We start from the raw sequence: 17475 nt of genomic DNA, 5'->3' as shown, positions 1-17475 counted from the left end.
CGCTTTGTGTCTTTGTTAACGTGCGCTCAGAGTTTCACGTGCACAGGAACAGTGTATTTGCTCTGTCACAGCTCATCAGACCAATCACAGGCATCCCCACTTTGAACTGTTGCAGTGGGCGGGGCTTGACGACAGCTGAATGTTCCATGTAGAAGCAAAAGATGATGAGCGTTCAGGCCGTCTTTCAACATTACGGATGAAGTAATAAAACATTAGTTTGAGGTCAGAAGAAGCATCAAGCTGGAACAGCTTTGGCTTTTCAGTAGTTTGACACAGACAGGGATCGGACCCACAGCCCTGTTACTGAATGAACAACCGCTGTTCTGTCCTGAGCACCAGTCATCTCTGCAGAAGACAATTTTTTAATGTCTTTGATAGTTCCGTCACATTCTGTGCTGCAAAGTGTGAACGTGTCTAAGTGGATTAATGCCCGACTGTCTGCAGAGAGTGAGAGACGTCTAAACCCTATTTAACCGCTTTACCCCCGCGGACCAGTGACCGGGGTGGACTCAGAACCAGTGGTGGGCTGCTGTAGTGACACGTGTTATTATATGACAGCACCAGGCTTCATTTCTGCACACTGACCTGATATAAAAACAAAAAAAGGTTAAATGCTGCTTGCCGCTGTTTGTTTTTGCTGTTCGCTGCTGTCAAGTTGTCTCTCCGCACGCCATCGCCTCTGAACAATCACCGTGCTGATGCTGATGCTAATGCTGCCAATATCCCTCTTTGTTTTTTTTTTTACAGGTCACTGCCAGAGGATTTGCCCCTTTGTTGCAGTTTGCCTACACTGCTAAGCTGTTACTCAGCAGAGAAAACATCCAGGAGGTCATCCGCTGTGCTGAGTTCTTGCGCATGCACAACCTGGAGGACTCGTGCTTTCGTTTCCTGGAAGCCCAGCTGCGCAGCGAGGAGGACGGCTTGCTGCTCTGCCACAAGGTGGCCCCGGAGGCCAACAGCTCTGAGGATGAGAGCATGCAGTCAGAGGTGGAGAGGCCCACCTCCCCCAGAGCGCGGCGGTGTGCCGATGCCATCGCCTCCTTTCGACACCCCGATGATGATCATCTAGCAGCGGTGGTGCCCAATAACTTTACGGATGGCCGGCTGGAGTTTGACCGGCACGGAGCCTCAGACCTGCCGCGATGCCCCAAATACAGGAAGTATCAGTGGGCTTGTAACAAGCACAATAATGACACCTCCTCACACACCAGTACCTCAGGTTTTCCAAGCACATTCAAGGAGAGCGGATCAGCACCTGGTCCAGGCGCGCTGTCTTTGGCACAGATCAAAGTCGAACCACAAGCAGGGGAGGAGGCGGTCTCGTTGTGCCTGTCGGGGGACGAGCAGGACGTCACCGATAAGGAAGGCGTGACAACCATGGAAATGGATAACCCTGTGTCAGTGGAAAGAACCAAGAGGATCAAGTCCCCTTCCTGCCTCCGAGCCTTCTTCAAGAAAGGGGCGGACCTCCCGAGTCTGCCCAACACATCGCAGCAGCTACTCACCAACAGACTCGTTAGCCCCCACGACAAAGGCAACTCTCAGGGAGATCACAAAAAAGACTTCAGGCCTTTCACGGGGGAGCTGGGCCTGTCTGCGGCATCCCCGAAGGACGAGGACAGTTTTCCTACTGGCTTGTCCCTAAAGTCTGCCTCCTGCGACGGGGTCTGCAAACAGGAGGTTGAACTGGACCGTCGTAGTGTCATATTTTCCTCAGGGGCCTGCAACCGTCTGGGAACGCCAGCACATTCCTTCCCTGGAGGGAATTCTTTGGAGATGGAGCTCTCTGAGCACATGCCAAAGGGCCTGTGGGCCGGAGCCAGCCAGTCCCTCCCCACCTCCCAGAACTATTCTCCCGGCACCACCTCCACAGAGCCCCCACTCCTGTGCCGCCCGCGACCCAACACCAGCTGCCCAGTGCCAATCAAAGTGTGCCCGCGCTCGCCGCCCTGTGAGACACGGACCAGGACGTCCAGCTCCTGCTCCTCTTACTCATACGCGGAGGACGGCAGTGGTGGGTCTCCCTGCAGCCTCCCTCAGTTCGAGTTCTCCTCTTCTCCATGCTCCAATGTGGCACGCTGCCTCAACGTGGACCAGCAGGAGCCCAGCGTGGGCGGCGAAGCCCTTTTCAGCCAAGTGCGGCCCAAGATCAAATGTGAGCAGTCGTACGGCACCAACTCCAGCGACGAGTCCGGCTCCTTCTCAGAGGGAGACAGCGAGTCCTGCCACGTTCAGGAGCGAGGCTCAGAGGTCAGTGTAAAGCATTCTTCTGCATGTAATCACACGGTGTTAAGATGGCACTCAGTCCCTCAATGGCTAATTATACGACTGTGGCCTGCTCTCCAGGTCCGCGTTAGCGCTCATTAAATCACTGCGTTATTGAAGCGCGAGTGTTCAGGAAAAGATTTACGCGGCTCCAGAGGGCACAGATGTGCTTTGATATTATTAATCTGCTTTATGCACTGCTGGAGGTCCTCAACGGTCTGAAGGCAGGAGGCCGCGGCACCGAGTTCAGACCTCACTGATTCAGCCATTACATGCACTGAGGCTCAGATATATTTGGACACTGACAGAGGGTTTGTTTTAGGAGAATGAGGGTTGCAGGCGAGTGAGTCCAAATCTGCAGGATGATGTCACTGTTTATGTTAGAAGGTGTGCACGTGCACGCTTTGGTGCTGGCAGGAACCTTTTGGTCCCTTCAGAACTGTATATGTTTGAAGGCCCCATATTTACCTCAGGGTTTCTCTCAGACGCCTGTCGACAATCAGCTGTGCTGGCACGAACGTGCATGGTGCAGTGCATGTGGGATTGCCGCGGGGCCTTTACAGTAGCGATGTGCTGCGGCCGTAAAGTTTTAATGGCTGGTGGAGTGCGAGTGGGCGGCGGTTCAGTAAGGTGTTATGACGGCGCTGCAGGGAGACTCCATAGTGCTGATGTGGAGGAGAAGCCAATCCTCTAATCGGCCTCCTCTAATCCGGCTGGGCAGACGTCCTGCAGGCTGCAGACCAGACCAGCGTTATTTACTGTTCAGGAATCGGTCCAGGGACGTCCAACGCGCAGGTGGACAAAGTCCAAATCAGCAGATTTCCTGCCTCAGGGAAACTTGAAACAAGTCAGTTTTATGGTCAGAATCTTATCACAGCTTTTGTTTGTTTGTTTGTTTTTCACTTTTAAATCTGCAATATTCTAAAATAACAACTAAAAAATGTATATTTTATTTCTGCTTGTGGTCAAGATGTGTCACAGTGTTTCAGTTTCAGACGCAGACGGTGGCTTTTCTGCACATTGTCTTTTTTCTCAGTATTAACCAGTAAGAGGCTTTTCTTTTAGCATCAAGAATTTGTCTACAAAATAAAATTTCATCAAGATCCACTTCTAACTTTTTCAGTTAAGTGTTGTTCTGTGCCGAATGCTCCAAAAGTATTCAGCCCTTCATGATTTCACATATTTTAATTTGTTTATGCCATTTCAAATACAAAACGTAAATCAGTCTTCTCAATATAAAAATTTCTAGAATTATCTTCCTTAAGCTCAAACTTAAACCAAATCTGTACAACTTGATATAAATTAATTAAAAATATAAAATCCAAGATGATGGGTTGCATAAGTAATCAGCCCCTTTGGTATAATACCTGTAAATAATCAGTTTTATTGCCAGTCAGAGGATGGATACATGAACATTTCCAACTCACTGAATTTGTCTTGGACTTTAATAACATCAGTTATGAAGAAATACGAACAGTTTGGCACTTTATGGTAAATCTGTGTGGAGTAGACAGTTCTGAAAAACTGAGTGACTGTTCAAGAAGAAGAAGAGTGAGGAAAGCCACCAAGACACCCAGACAACCCAGAAGAAGTTATAGGATTCTGTGGCTGTGATTGGAGAAACTGTGCACAGTGCATGTTTTGCATTTTGTATCTCCAGTTATCCAGCTTCATGATGAAGTGGTACAGAGGAGGGTTTTCTTTCACCAAAACAGATCAAATCCAGGTTTGTATCTCAGATGTACCTTCTGGCAAATTGTAGCTGAACTTTCAGGTCTTCTTTTTAAGAAAATCCTCCTCTGTACCACTTGATCAAAACACTAAATTATGAACATGGCTGCAGTTAGTCGGGAGGCGTTCCGTCCTGTCTGACTGACAGTGATGCGGAGCTTGACCTGCAACCTCTCGGCTCGTGTTTTTTACATTTACATTCACACACGTTTGCTGGAGGTGTTGGCCGAATCATTTTGGATCACTGCACCGAAGTGCACAGACGGAGCAGGAAGAGAAAGTGGTGCGTTGCTATGGTGACATGACTGGCAGAGCAGCGGTGTGGATTGAGGCGGGACGGTTGGAGCTCCGCAGGATGCTGCGCCTCAGCATCTTGCCTGTGGACTAAAAGACGTGCAACTCATTTGCGACTGAGCCTTCGTCCGACTTCTCTTTGTCGTGTCTGTGAGCGTGTACGTGTTGTGCTGGTGGTGTCCTGATTCACTCCAGGTTATGTGCCTGTCGTTCCTTATGAGTGAATGTTTCTCTGTCGAAACAGTGAAGAACTAATTTCACCACCTGCTGGAGAAAGTCGTGTCTCTGCTGGTGGGTTCCTGCTGTTTAGTTTTTGGGTTTTCGTCCACCTGACGAGCCCTTAAAGATCTTAACATGAACCTTTCTGCCGACAGTAAAACCTGCAGGTCTTTTTTCATTCGTTGAGGTAAACTTTGACAAATGTGTCAGGTTTGTTTTCTGCTTTTTTTGTTTTGGTTTTGTCTGAAGGCCTACTTTTCTTTCTTTTTTTTCTTTTTTTTAGCGCTTCAGGTGGCCACTAACACAAAGGACAGCAGTTTGATTCCCGATGTTTATATTTAACGGTGTCTTTGAGCAAGTCTCTGAACCTACTCCTGGTACCGCACACAAGATTAGACAGGTTCTGTTGCATTCACACATCAGTGTCAAAAAAAACATTGTTATAGTAGAATTTCTGTCGTCTGCAGACTGTAGGTGCTCAATATAAAAAACACGGACAATAATTGACTTCATTGAAAGATGGAACAGAGTTTTGGCATTTTGCATGGTGTTCTGTTAAAACAGGAAGCTCTGACTCTGATGGGCAGCTTAAAAGTTCACCTTTCATGAGGTTATCGATTAATTCCTTTCTCTAATATCAAACAAATTATTCACATTGACCTGATTAAAACCAGACAACTCTCTGCACTTAAATAATCTGTCTCTCACTGTCCAGTTCTCCACCTTGTTAAAGATAAAATAAGATCCAGTTTGTCCTTGTTGCTGCACTAAGTTGCAAAAATTAAAAATTTTAAACTTTTGACAGCAAGTGCCATCACCTTGGACAGCTGCTGCATTTACAGCCAGAGGTGGCGGAATTTTTCCATCAACGTCTCATTCAAAACACAAGTAATTGTTTGGGAGGCTCCAAGTGTCAAGGCTACTTCATGTGTAACATTTAATATAAAACATTTGTACCGAGAGATGCGCTGAGCTCTCAGTCCGTCACTCGTTCATCAGTAGGAACATGACACTGTGTTTTTCAGCTTTTCTTGAAACTTCCTGGAGATTCCTGAAGAAAGCAAAACATGAAGTTTCATTTTCCCAAGTTGAGGGTTACAAGGCTGCCGTCTGTGTTCGGCATTAATGAAGCAGAGAAAATACGTTTACTTTAACCTACAAATTAACATTTGTCAGATTTTTACAAATTGATAACAGCGAGTGAGTGAGAGAGACAGAGAGAGGGAGAGAGACTTCAGTTTGTGATGTGAACGTGGAGACCATGTCATCAGACTGACTCTTGTGCTTCGTTTCTGCCCGTGTGCCTTTGAGCAGGAAGTCCAGTGAAAGCTGAGACTTGCCGATCACTTTCTCCTTTTTGTTTTCCGTGTGCACAGAGAAGTGCTGCCTCATGCTTCCTGTGCGGCTCTTTGTCCGATCTCTGTGTAACTCAGCCAGGAGCAATGACCACGCTCGCTGTGTCACGGGCCGCCGCTGATAAAAATAGGACTTTGCACTGACGGACCCCAGCCAGGAAGGAAGCCTGAACTCAGTGCACTTTTTCAAGGTGATGAGATGAGATCTCTTCTGCTCTGTGATTGGTCGACATCTTCACTGAGCCGTTGGTGACATACATTTAAACACTGTTGCACAGGCTGATCAGCCAGCATGGAGAATGTGAGAAGTAGAAACGTGCAGCTTCATCTGAGAGCACTGCAACTCCTCCTCGGAGCGCTGTAGCTCTGAGTTCTGCTTTAACTCCTCCTCAGAGCGCTGCAGCTCTGTCTCCGAGTTCTGCTCTAACTCCTCCTCAGAGCGCTGTAGCTCTGAGGTCTGCTCTAACTCCTCCTCAGAGCGCTGTAGCTCTGTCTCCGAGTTCTGCTCTAACTCCTCCTCAGAGCGCTGTAGCTCTGAGGTCTGCTCTAACTCCTCCTCAGAGCGCTGTAGCTCTGTCTCCGAGTTCTGCTCTAACTCCTCCTCAGAGCGCTGTAGCTCTGAGGTCTGCTCTAACTCCTCCTCAGAGCGCTGTAGCTCTGTCTCCGAGTTCTGCTCTAACTCCTCCTCAGAGCGCTGTAGCTCTGTCTCCGAGTTCTGCTCTAACTCCTCCTCAGAGCGCTGTAGCTCTGTCTCCGAGTTCTGCTCTAACTCCTCCTCAGAGCGCTGTAGCTCTGAGTTCTGCTCTAACTCCTCCTCAGAGCGCTGCAGCTCTGTCTCCGAGTTCTGCTGTAACTCCTCCTCAGAGCGCTGCAGCTCTGTCTCCGAGTTCTGCTCTAACTCCTCCTCAGAGCGCTGTAGCTCTGAGGTCTGCTCTAACTCCTCCTCAGAGCGCTGTAGCTCTGTCTCCGAGTTCTGCTCTAACTCCTCCTCAGAGCGCTGTAGCTCTGTCTCCGAGTTCTGCTCTAACTCCTCCTCAGAGCGCTGTAGCTCTGAGTTCTGCTCTAACTCCTCCTCAGAGCGCTGCAGCTCTGTCTCTGAGTTCTGCTCTAACTCCTCCTCAGAGCGCTGTAGCTCTGTCTCCGAGTTCTGCTCTAACTCCTCCTCAGAGCGCTGCAGCTCTGTCTCTGAGTTCTGCTCTAACTCCTCCTCAGAGCGCTGTAGCTCTGAGTTCTGCTCTAACTCCTCCTCAGAACGCTGTAGCTCTGTCTCCGAGTTCTGCTCTAACTCCTCCTCAGAGCGCTGTAGCTCTGTCTCCGAGTTCTGCTCTAACTCCTCCTCAGAGCGCTGCAGCTCTGTCTCTGAGTTCTGCTGTAACTCCTCCTCAGAGCGCTGTAGCTCTGAGTTCTGCTCTAACTCCTCCTCAGAGCGCTGTAGCTCTGTCTCCGAGTTCTGCTCTAACTCCTCCTCAGAGCGCTGTAGCTCTGTCTCCGAGTTCTGCTCTAACTCCTCCTCAGAGCGCTGCAGCTCTGTCTCTGAGTTCTGCTGTAACTCCTCCTCAGAGCGCTGTAGCTCTGTCTCCGAGTTCTGCTCTAACTCCTCCTCAGAGCGCTGCAGCTCTGTCTCTGAGTTCTGCTCTAACTCCTCCTCAGAGCGCTGTAGCTCCAAGTTCTGCTCTGACTCCTCCTCAGAGCGCTGCAGCTCTGTCTCTGAGTTCTGCTGTAACTCCTCCTCAGAGCGCTGGAGCTCTGTCTCTGAGTTCTGCTGTAACTCCTCCTCAGAGCGCTGCAGCTCTGTCTCTGAGTTCTGCTGTAACTCCTCCTCAGAGCGCTGCAGCTCTGTCTCTGAGTTCTGCTGTAACTCCTCCTCAGAGCGCTGGAGCTCTGTCTCTGAGTTCTGCTGTAACCCCTCCTCAGAGCGCTGCAGCTCTGAGTTCTGCTGTAACTCCTCCTCAGAGCGCTGCAGCTCTGAGTTCTGCTGTAACTCCTCCTCAGAGCGCTGTAGCTCGGAGTTCTGCTCTAACAACTCCTCAGAGCGCTGTAGCTCTGTCTCCGAGTTCTGCTCTAACCCCTCCTCAGAGCGTTGTAGCTCTGTCTCCGAGTTCTGCTCTAACTCCTCCTCAGAGCGCTGCAGCTCTGAGTTCTGCTCTAACTCCTCCTCAGAGCGCTGTAGCTCTGAGTTCTGCTCTAACTCCTCCTCAGAGCGCTGTAGCTCTGTCTCCGAGTTCTGCTCTAACTCCTCCTCAGAGCGCTGCAGCTCTGTCTCTGAGTTCTGCTGTAACTCCTCCTCAGAGCGCTGCAGCTCTGAGTTCTGCTCTAACTCCTCCTCAGAGCGCTGCAGCTCTGTCTCTGAGTTCTGCTGTAACTCCTCCTCAGAACGCTGCAGCTCTGTCTCTGAGTTCTGCTCTAACTCCTCCTCAGAGCGCTGTAGCTCTGTCTCCGAGTTCTGCTCTAACTCCTCCTCAGAGCGCTGCAGCTCTGTCTCTGAGTTCTGCTCTAACTCCTCCTCAGAGCGCTGTAGCTCTGTCTCCGAGTTCTGCTCTAACTCCTCCTCAGAGCGCTGCAGCTCTGTCTCTGAGTTCTGCTCTAACTCCTCCTCAGAGCGCTGTAGCTCTGAGTTCTGCTCTAACTCCTCCTCAGAGCGCTGTAGCTCTGTCTCCGAGTTCTGCTCTAACTCCTCCTCAGAGCGCTGTAGCTCTGTCTCCGAGTTCTGCTCTAACTCCTCCTCAGAGCGCTGCAGCTCTGTCTCTGAGTTCTGCTCTAACTCCTCCTCAGAGCGCTGTAGCTCCGAGTTCTGCTCTAACTCCTCCTCAGAGCGCTGTAGCTCCGAGTTCTGCTCTAACTCCTCCTCAGAGCGCTGTAGCTCTGTCTCCGAGTTCTGCTCTAACTCCTCATCAGAGCGCTGTAGCTCTGTCTCCGAGTTCTGCTCTAACCCCTCCTCAGAGCGCTGTAGCTCTGTCTCCGAGTTCTGCTCTAACTCCTCCTCAGAGCGCTGTAGCTCTGTCTCCGAGTTCTGCTCTAACCCCTCCTCAGAGCGCTGTAGCTCTGTCTCCGAGTTCTGCTCTAACTCCTCCTCAGAGCGCTGCTGTAACTTGTGAAAGCTCCGTCTGAAAGCCCTGAAGCTCCTGTGGTAGTGTAGGCGTTAGGATGGTTCTGGTGTATCATGTGGCCACAGCCGTGCAAATATTGATCTCAGAGCGAGTGGGCGGGATGAGGAAGTAATCCTGAAACATCAACACATTTGTATTTTTGTCAGTCAAAACAAGAAATAGAATAAATGTGTGACAGGAAGCTCACAGAGCAGAATATCAGTTCCACTACCGCTGCAGAAATGCTTTGCTCGACTCCTGAGATGATGTGGCTGCGGTCTCGGTCCAATTTGCCTTTCATAACGATAGATCACAAGCTGAGCTGTTCACGCGTGATCGAAATTCTGTCTGTCTACAGAGTTGCAGCTTTCAGGAGAACCACCAGAGCCTTTGTTTCGTCCAAAATATGAAAATGAGGAATCTCAAAGAAAAATGGAGTGTCTGCAGGTGTTTCTGGCTTTATATACGGGTATTTGTGATGACAAATCACACAAACATATTCATTTAGAACATGGCCTTTTTCCCTGAGTATTAGTCTTATCAGTTCTTTAAGTCAGCATGCACTGTGCAGGTCAGCTTGCTGTGTGCAGGTCAGTGTGTACTGTGCAGCTCAGCATGCACTGTGCAGGTCAGCGTGCACTGTGCAGGACAGAGTGCTGTGTGCAGGTCAGCGTGCACTGTGCAGGTCAGCGTGCTGTGTGCAACTCAGCATGCACTGTGCGAGTCAGCTTTCTGTGTGCAGGTCAGCATGCACTGTGCAGGTCAGCTTGCTGTGTGCAGGTCAGCATGTACTGTGCAGCTCAGCATGCACTGTGCAGGTCAGCGTGCTGTGTGCAGGTCAGCGTGCACTGTGCAGGTCAGCGTGCACTGTGCAGGACAGCGTGCTGTGTGCAGGTCAGCGTGCACTGTGCAGGTCAGCGTGCTGTGTGCAGCTCAGCGTGCACTGTGCAGGTCAGCGTGCTGTGTGCAGGTCAGCGTGCACTGTGCAGGTCAGCTTGCTGTATGCAGGTGAGTGTGCACTGTGCGGGTCAGCTTGCTGTGTGCAACTCAGCATGCACTGTGCAGGTCAGCGTGCTGTGTGCAGGTCAGCGTGCACTGTGCGGGTCAGCTTGCTGTGTGCAGGTCAGCGTGCACTGTGCGGGTCAGCTTGCTGTGTGCAGCTCAGCGTGCACTGTGCGGGTCAGCGTGCTGTGTGCAGGTCAGCGTGCACTGTGCAGGTCAGCTTGCTGTATGCAGGTGAGTGTGCACTGTGCGGGTCAGCGTGCTGTGTGCAACTCAGCGTGCACTGTGCGGGTCAGCTTGCTGTGTGCAGGTCAGCGTGCACTGTGCGGGTCAGCTTGCTGTGTCCAGATCAGCGTGCACTGTGCGGGTCATCTTGCTGTGTGCAGATCAGCGTGCACTGTGCGGGTCAGCTTGCTGTGTCCAGATCAGCGTGCACTGTGCGGGTCAGCTTGCTGTGTGCAGGTCAGCTTGCTGTTTGCAGGTCAGCATGCACTGTGCGGGTCATCTTGCTGTGTGCAGCTCAGCGTGCACTGTGCGGGTCATCTTGCTGTGTCCAGATCAGCGTGCACTGTGCGGGTCAGCTTGCTGTGTGCAGATCAGCGTGCACTGTGCGGGTCAGCTTGCTGTGTGCAGATCAGCGTGCACTGTGCGGGTCAGCTTGCTGTGTCCAGATCAGCGTGCACTGTGCGGGTCAGCTTGCTGTGTGCAGGTCAGCTTGCTGTTTGCAGGTCAGCATGCACTGTGCGGGTCATCTTGCTGTGTGCAGCTCAGCGTGCACTGTGCGGGTCATCTTGCTGTGTCCAGATCAGCGTGCACTGTGCGGGTCAGCTTGCTGTGTGCAGCTCAGCGTGCACTGTGCGGGTCAGCTTGCTGTGTGCAGCTCAGCGTGCACTGTGCGGGTCATCTTGCTGTGTGCAGCTCAGCATGCACTGTGCGGGTCAGCTTGCTGTGTGCAGGTCAGCTTGCTGTTTACAGGTCAGCATGCACTGTGCAGGTCAGCTTGCTGTGTCCAGATCAGCGTGCACTGTGCGGGTCAGCTTGCTGTGTGCAGGGCAGTGTGCACTGTGCAGGTCAGCATGCATATGCACGCTCACACACAGACATGCACCACAACGCGTGCGCGCACACAAGCAACAGAAAAGCTGGACTAATTTCTGACGTGAGTTTTTTTTTTTCACTGCACTGAGGATGTACAGTCGTTTTTTGGTCATATACGCATGCACAAGCGCCAACCCAGTTGCATGTGTGTAAGCACGTGCGTGGGGGACAACGACCCTACCGAGACAACGATTTGATTGAGCTAACTGACTTGTAGCATACACACACAAAATCCACTCCGCTGTAAGCCGTCTGGATGCATGAAGAGCTGTTCAGATGAAAAGCTGATGTGATTTTTGGCTGCATTGAGGAACTACACAGTCTCTTTTTTTTTCTTTCTTTCTTTTTTTTCATTTTTTTTTTTTATGGAAGACAAAGTCAATGCACAGCATCACTGGACTACACGTCACAATTTGGACTTTAGCAGCAGTAGAACACCAAAATGTAAGTCCCTTTTCTGTGGTTTATAAATTAATGAAATATGACAAGGATCTATTTTAGCCGTTACATAAAACAAGTAATGAATGTTTTTACATTCTTTCAATGGAACGAATATTTAATTTGGTGAAATATTTGTACCATTGAACTCATAAACATTCATTATTTGTATAATATATACAGATCAGTGGGAAAAACCCAGCAAGACAATACAAGAAAACTGAACATGCAAAGCAAACCAGAACATATAACCTAACAGAAACACTATGAAGACAAAATAAAGTAATGGAACCCCAAACATCACATTTGTACCTTTTTCAAAGGAAGCCGTTTTAAGGGTTTTACGCTGCAGCTGCAGGTGACCTCACGTGGCCTGGGTGACCTCTGACCTCTCCATGCTCAGCTGCATAACCGGCCTCGACACTGTTTCCATTCTCATAAAAAGTTGTCCAGTTTTTATGGTAATTGAGTAGTTTTGTGTCTATCAGTGATGCAGGAAGTTTAAAAACCTTCCACAGACACCTTTGAATTGAGGCATTAATTATCGACGGGGGGCGGAGCCAGCTGCAGGGGTCACATGATGCGCCCTCTCGGCCCAAAGCCAGCAGGCTGATACCTGTGCAAGTGCACATGTCTGTGTGTCACATTTTCCTGTAAACAGGATGTGGTTCAACAATGGTGGGTGATGCTGCAGTTGAAGACCGGATGCTGAGCTGGATTTCTCTCCTGAAAGGTTGTTTCAGCTCCTCCGTTGAGCGTCTGCTCACGGATCACATCCGTCACGTGTCCAAGCTGCAGTGACTCTGCAAACCACAAGTGTCCCCTGAAAAATGCTTTGATTTGTTCAGTTCCCTCGGGATCTGAACAGAAGACATGTGAGCGTGTTGTGGTCCCAAATGGGTATTCAGATCCTGACTATGAGAGGCTCTTAAAAATAGAAGCAGTAATCACCTCGGTGGCCAGACCTACGCTTTGGAAATATAGATGTCACTTCAGAACCACATGCATGTTGACAGTGACTGAGAGAGAATGAAGAAGTGTCCAAATCCAGCATCAGTCCAGCATTCACAGCAGAGATATCGGACAGGTGATAGCAGGGGGGATCAGACAGGTGAGAGCAGGGGGAATTGGACAGGTGAGAGGGGGGAATCAGACAGGTGAGAGCAGGGGGAATCGGACAGGTGAGAGCAGGGGGAATCGGACGGGTGAGAGCAGGGGGAATCGGACGGGTGAGAGCAGGGGGAATCGGACGGGTGAGAGCAGGGGGAATCGGACGGGTGAGAGCAGGGGGAATCAGATGGGTGAGAGCAGGGGGAATCAGACAGGTGAGAGCAGGGGGAATCGGGACAGGTGAGAGGGGGGAATCGGACGGGTGAGAGCAGGGGGAATCGGACGGGTGAGAGCAGGGGGAATCGGACGGGTGAGAGCAGGGGGAATCGGGACAGGTGAGAGCAGGGGGAATCGGACGGGTTAGAGCAGGGGGAATCGGACGGGTGAGAGCAGGGGAATCGGACGGGTGAGAGCAGGGGGAATCGGACAGGTGAGAGCAGGGGGAATCGGACGGGTTAGAGCAGGGGGAATCGGACGGGTGAGAGCAGGGGAATCGGACGGGTGAGAGCAGGGGGAATCGGACGGGTTAGAGCAGGGGGAATCGGACGGGTGAGAGCAGGGGAATCGGACGGGTTAGAGCAGGGGGAATCGGACGGGTGAGAGCAGGGGAATCGGACGGGTGAGAGCAGGGGGAATCGGGACGGGTGAGAGCAGGGGGAATCGGGACGAGTGAGAGCAGGGGGAATCGGGACAGGTGAGAGGGGGGAATTGGACGGGTGAGGGGGGGAATCGGACGGGTGAGAGCAGGGGGTTGGATGATCAACAGGAGTTATGGAAGCAAAGTTTCAGAAAAGATCCAAATGAAACCGTGTCAGACTTTGACAGGCTGTTTTTAAGACAGCCTCCTCACTTTCAGGTTTCTTTGTTTGTTTTATGGGGGAGGGTTGATTTGTAGAATATTGACCCAGAAGTGAGTGATGCTGAGGAGGAGGAGGATGGAGATGGGGAACAGCTGGCTGCTAGTAGCAAACACTCTGTCATCCAGCTTCGCTCCTGAACTGGTTCTGGTGGTGGAGTGGCTAAATTTAGCCATCCCCTGAGTCGGACTGCCTGCTGGATGAGAGGGAGGAAGAACCATCACAAGGTCGATGCCGTTCCCTCGTCTCCTTCCCCACTTTTTCAAACCTGATGTGATCAAAGCTACTGTCACGCGATGTGACGGCGGGTTTGAATTCTGAACACGGACGTGTGGTCGTCTGCGCGGTGAGGAGCTGGTGGCTTGTCCCGACACTTTCCAGCATCCTGTCTTTGAGCCCGTGATGCTCCGATGTAGCTGTGTCCGGCCTTGAGAGCTCAGCTCGTTATTTATTCATGTGTCTGCATGCAGATGTGGAGCTGAGATGAGAAGTAGGACTGCTGCAGGCCGGACGAGGAACATGGATCTGGTTTCTCCCTCAGGGCTGGTTTGGTGTTTGACTTTGCTCCTCATACACGTGAAGGAGAACTGACGCTCCTCGGCTCTCCGGCTGTCTGCCTCTTTGTTACCCCCCCGTGCACAACAATACCACTGCAGCAGATCTGCCTGTGACATGCTCATTGCCGGGTTCACCGTCACCTGAGGGATGGAGGCCGAGCTGTCACCCCAAAGCGAGAATGCAGAGTCGCCATGCACACCTTTGAGACGCTTGCACCACATGCTGCGCGGCTCTCCATCCTTTTGTTCTGCTGAGGGATGTGTTTGCATCCCACACATCACCTGACCCTGATCTGGGCCATGTTGCCGCGTGACTGCTCACCCAATCTGTCATGTTGGCACCTGTCCAGGTGCTCGGGGACAGAGATGGACTCTTTTCTTGGACCTGTGTTTCCCCTCTGCCTAGCGGCTGCTTGATGATTAATGTGAGGCCCCTGCAGGCCCTCTGCGGGGCGGCACTCTGCTGCCATCTTCTGGCCAAAGCGTAGGACTGCTGTATGCCAGGAGAGGCCAGCAGTCTGCAAGTTCACAACCCACCAGCTGAGCTGGTGAGTTCTTTTCTCTGACACATCGCTGATGTCACTTGCTGAAGAGACAACAATAAATTAAAGGAATCCTCAAGTTTAGCACCCCCCCCCCCCCCCACACACACACACACACACATACACACCAGCCAAAAGCAAAGAAAAGATACAAAAAATACATAAAGAAAAGGAAAAAAGTTAAATAGAAAAATAAAGATCATAAAACAAGACATTTTTAACTTTGATAATTTAATACTCAGTATCTTCCACTGAAAAAAGCTGAATGTCTCGCTGTGTTCAACAATATGAAGTAATTTTTTCACTGTATCATCTGTCCATAGATGGAGGATACACATCTCAAATAAGATCATGTTTCTGACCTTTTTAGAAATTTTTTGTGTTTGATAAAAATGTCTGTTCACAAGAGGAAAAACTGAAAACAGTGTTGATGATCACAATCAGGTGCCTCCTGTTTCCACTGATCATCTTTGAGATGTTTCTACAGCTTAACTGGAGTCCACCTGGGGTCAATTCAGTTGGTTGGAGATGATTTGGAAAGACACACACCTGTCTACATATAAGGTCCCACAGTTGACACAAACCAAGCATGAAGTCAAAGGAATTGTCTGTAGACCTCAGAGACAGGATTGTCTGGAGACACAAATCTGGGGAAGGGAACAGAAATATTTCTGCTGCTTTGAAGGTCCCAATGAGCACAGTGGCCTCCATCATCTGTAAATGGAAGAAATTCAGATCCACCAGGACTCTTCCTAGAGCTGGACGCCCGTCTAAACTGAGCGACTGGGGGAGAAGGACCTTAGTCAGGGAGGTGACCAAGAACCCGATAGTCACTCTGTCAGAGCTCCAGCATTCCTCTGTGGAGAGAGGAGAACCTTCCAGAAGGAAACCAATCTCTGCAGCAATCCACCAATCAGACCTGTGTGGTAGAGTGTCCAGATGGAAGCCACTCCTTAGTAAAAGGCACATGGCAGCCCACCTGGAGTTTGACCAAAGACACCTGAAGGACTCTCAGACCAGGAGAAACAAAATTCTCTGGTCTGATGAGACAAAGACTTAACTCTTTGACCTCATGTTTGGAGGAAACCAGGCACCATCCCTACAGTGAAGCATGGTGGTGGCAGCATCATGCTGTGGGGATGTTTTTCAGCAGCAGGAACTGGGAGACTAGTCAGGATTGAGGGGAAGATGAATGCAGCAATGTACAGAGACATCCTGGATGAAAACCTGCTCCAGAGTGCTCTGGACCTCAGACTGGGGTGACGGTTCATCTTTCAGCAGGACAATGATCCTAAGCACACAGCCAAGATATCAAAGGAGTGTCTTCAGGACAACTCTGTGAATGTCCTTGAGTGGTCCAGCCAGAGCCCAGACCTGAATCTGACTGAACATCTCTGGAGAGATCTGAAAATGTCTGTGCACCGACGCTCCCCATCCAACCTGATGGAGCTTGAGAGGTGCTGCAAAGAGGAATGGACCAAACTGCCCAAAGATAGGTGCACCAAGCTTGTGGCATCATATTCAAGAAGACTTGAGGCTGTAATTGCTGCCAAAGGTGCATCAACAAAGTATTGAACAAAGGCTGTGAATATTTATGGACATGAGATTTCTTAGTTTATTTCAAAAATCTTTTTCATGTTGTCATTATGGGGTGTTGTGAGTAGAAGCTTGAGGAGAAAATTTCATCCATTTTTTTAACAAAATGTGGAAAAAAGAAGAGTGACTTCTTTCTAGATCCACTGTATTTGTTCTTCTGTTCATGTGACAAATGCAGAATGAATCCATGAATATGAAATTTGAGGTGATTCATCTTCTGATCTTGTTCTGATGTTTTCCAGGTGAAGCTCCCTTTCCCTGTCGATCAAATCACAAATCTTCCAAGGAATGACTTTCAGATGTTGGTAAAAATGCACAAACTGACTTCAGAGCAGCTTGAGTTCATTCACGACGTCAGGCGGCGGAGTAAGAACCGCATTGCCGCGCAGCGCTGCCGCAAGAGGAAGCTCGACTGCATCCTGAACCTGGAGTGTGAGATCAGAAAACTGGTGAGTCCAAAGAAAACATGCTGACTCCAGCTGTAACCATAGCAACAACAGAAAACCTTCAGGTGCTTAATTAGCCACGGAGAGGCCAGAGGGCGACTTCTGCTGCCGTGACGAAGACGACATGGAAGGAGAATAGGTTGCCTGCTGTTGCCATGGAGACCATGTGCATCTTTTCAAGATATAAAAAGTTTAGTTTGATTGTTTGTAATTTTAGACAAACAGACTTTGACTCGTTTTAACTGCAAAGTGACAAGAGTCCAAATGAAAACAGGTCAAATGATTTACAGCCCTGAATCAATAACGGGGATGAAAACTACGAGAGCCTCATTTTGTAATATCTCAGACAGTTTTAATCTAATGACAGAGAAAAGTTCAAAGATCACTGTGAAAATATCTCTACTGATCGATCAGAAACTGAATGCAGCACTCAGATCAAATGAAAGAAGCACTGATGTGTCAGCATTCATTTGTTCATTTTCACTTCAGTTTTGTTCACCTTAACACCATCTGCACACCCTATAAATACCGTGTGACCCGCTGTGACTGTGTTCTTCATCAGCAGGTGTGTGTGTGTGTGTGTACATGTGATCAGCTGATCATCAAAGAGCCGGTTTAAACATCACAAAGTGAAAATACTGAAAGTTCTGAGTGCAAAGTTAGACTCTGAATACGTGTGTGTGTGTGCGTGTGTGTGTATACGCGTGTGTGCGTGTGTGTGTATACGCGTGTGTGCGTGTGCGTGTATACGCGTGTGTGCGTGTGCGTGTATACGCGTGTGTGCATTTGTGTGTGTGTGTGTGTGCGTGTATACGCGTGTGTGCATTTGTGTGTGTGTGTGCGTGTGTGTGTATACGCGTGTGTGCGTGTGTGTCTGTG

The 17475-nt window shown here is 50.0% G+C and overlaps 1 protein-coding gene across 2 annotated transcripts in view; it reads left to right on the top strand.

Annotated features, from left to right (window-relative positions):
- Positions 1 to 17475, top strand: part of bach2b (BTB and CNC homology 1, basic leucine zipper transcription factor 2b) — a 134358-nt gene that overhangs the window by 106992 nt on the left and 9891 nt on the right. For both annotated transcript variants that reach the window (XR_004558393.1, XM_034161840.1), the window contains exons 3-4: positions 748 to 2250; positions 16393 to 16599. Coding sequence is in view for 1 of the 2 variants with exons in the window: in XM_034161840.1 (XP_034017731.1) it covers positions 748 to 2250; positions 16393 to 16599 (1710 nt within the window). In the remaining variant the exon portion in view is untranslated. The remainder of the gene's footprint in view (positions 1 to 747; positions 2251 to 16392; positions 16600 to 17475) is intronic.

The sequence above is a fragment of the Thalassophryne amazonica genome, chromosome 21 (genome assembly GCF_902500255.1).
Source record: "Thalassophryne amazonica chromosome 21, fThaAma1.1, whole genome shotgun sequence".
Classification (NCBI taxonomy): Eukaryota; Metazoa; Chordata; class Actinopteri; order Batrachoidiformes; family Batrachoididae; genus Thalassophryne; species Thalassophryne amazonica.
The sequence above is the reverse complement of the archived record's forward strand: the minus strand, read 5'-3'. Positions and strand labels throughout refer to the sequence as shown.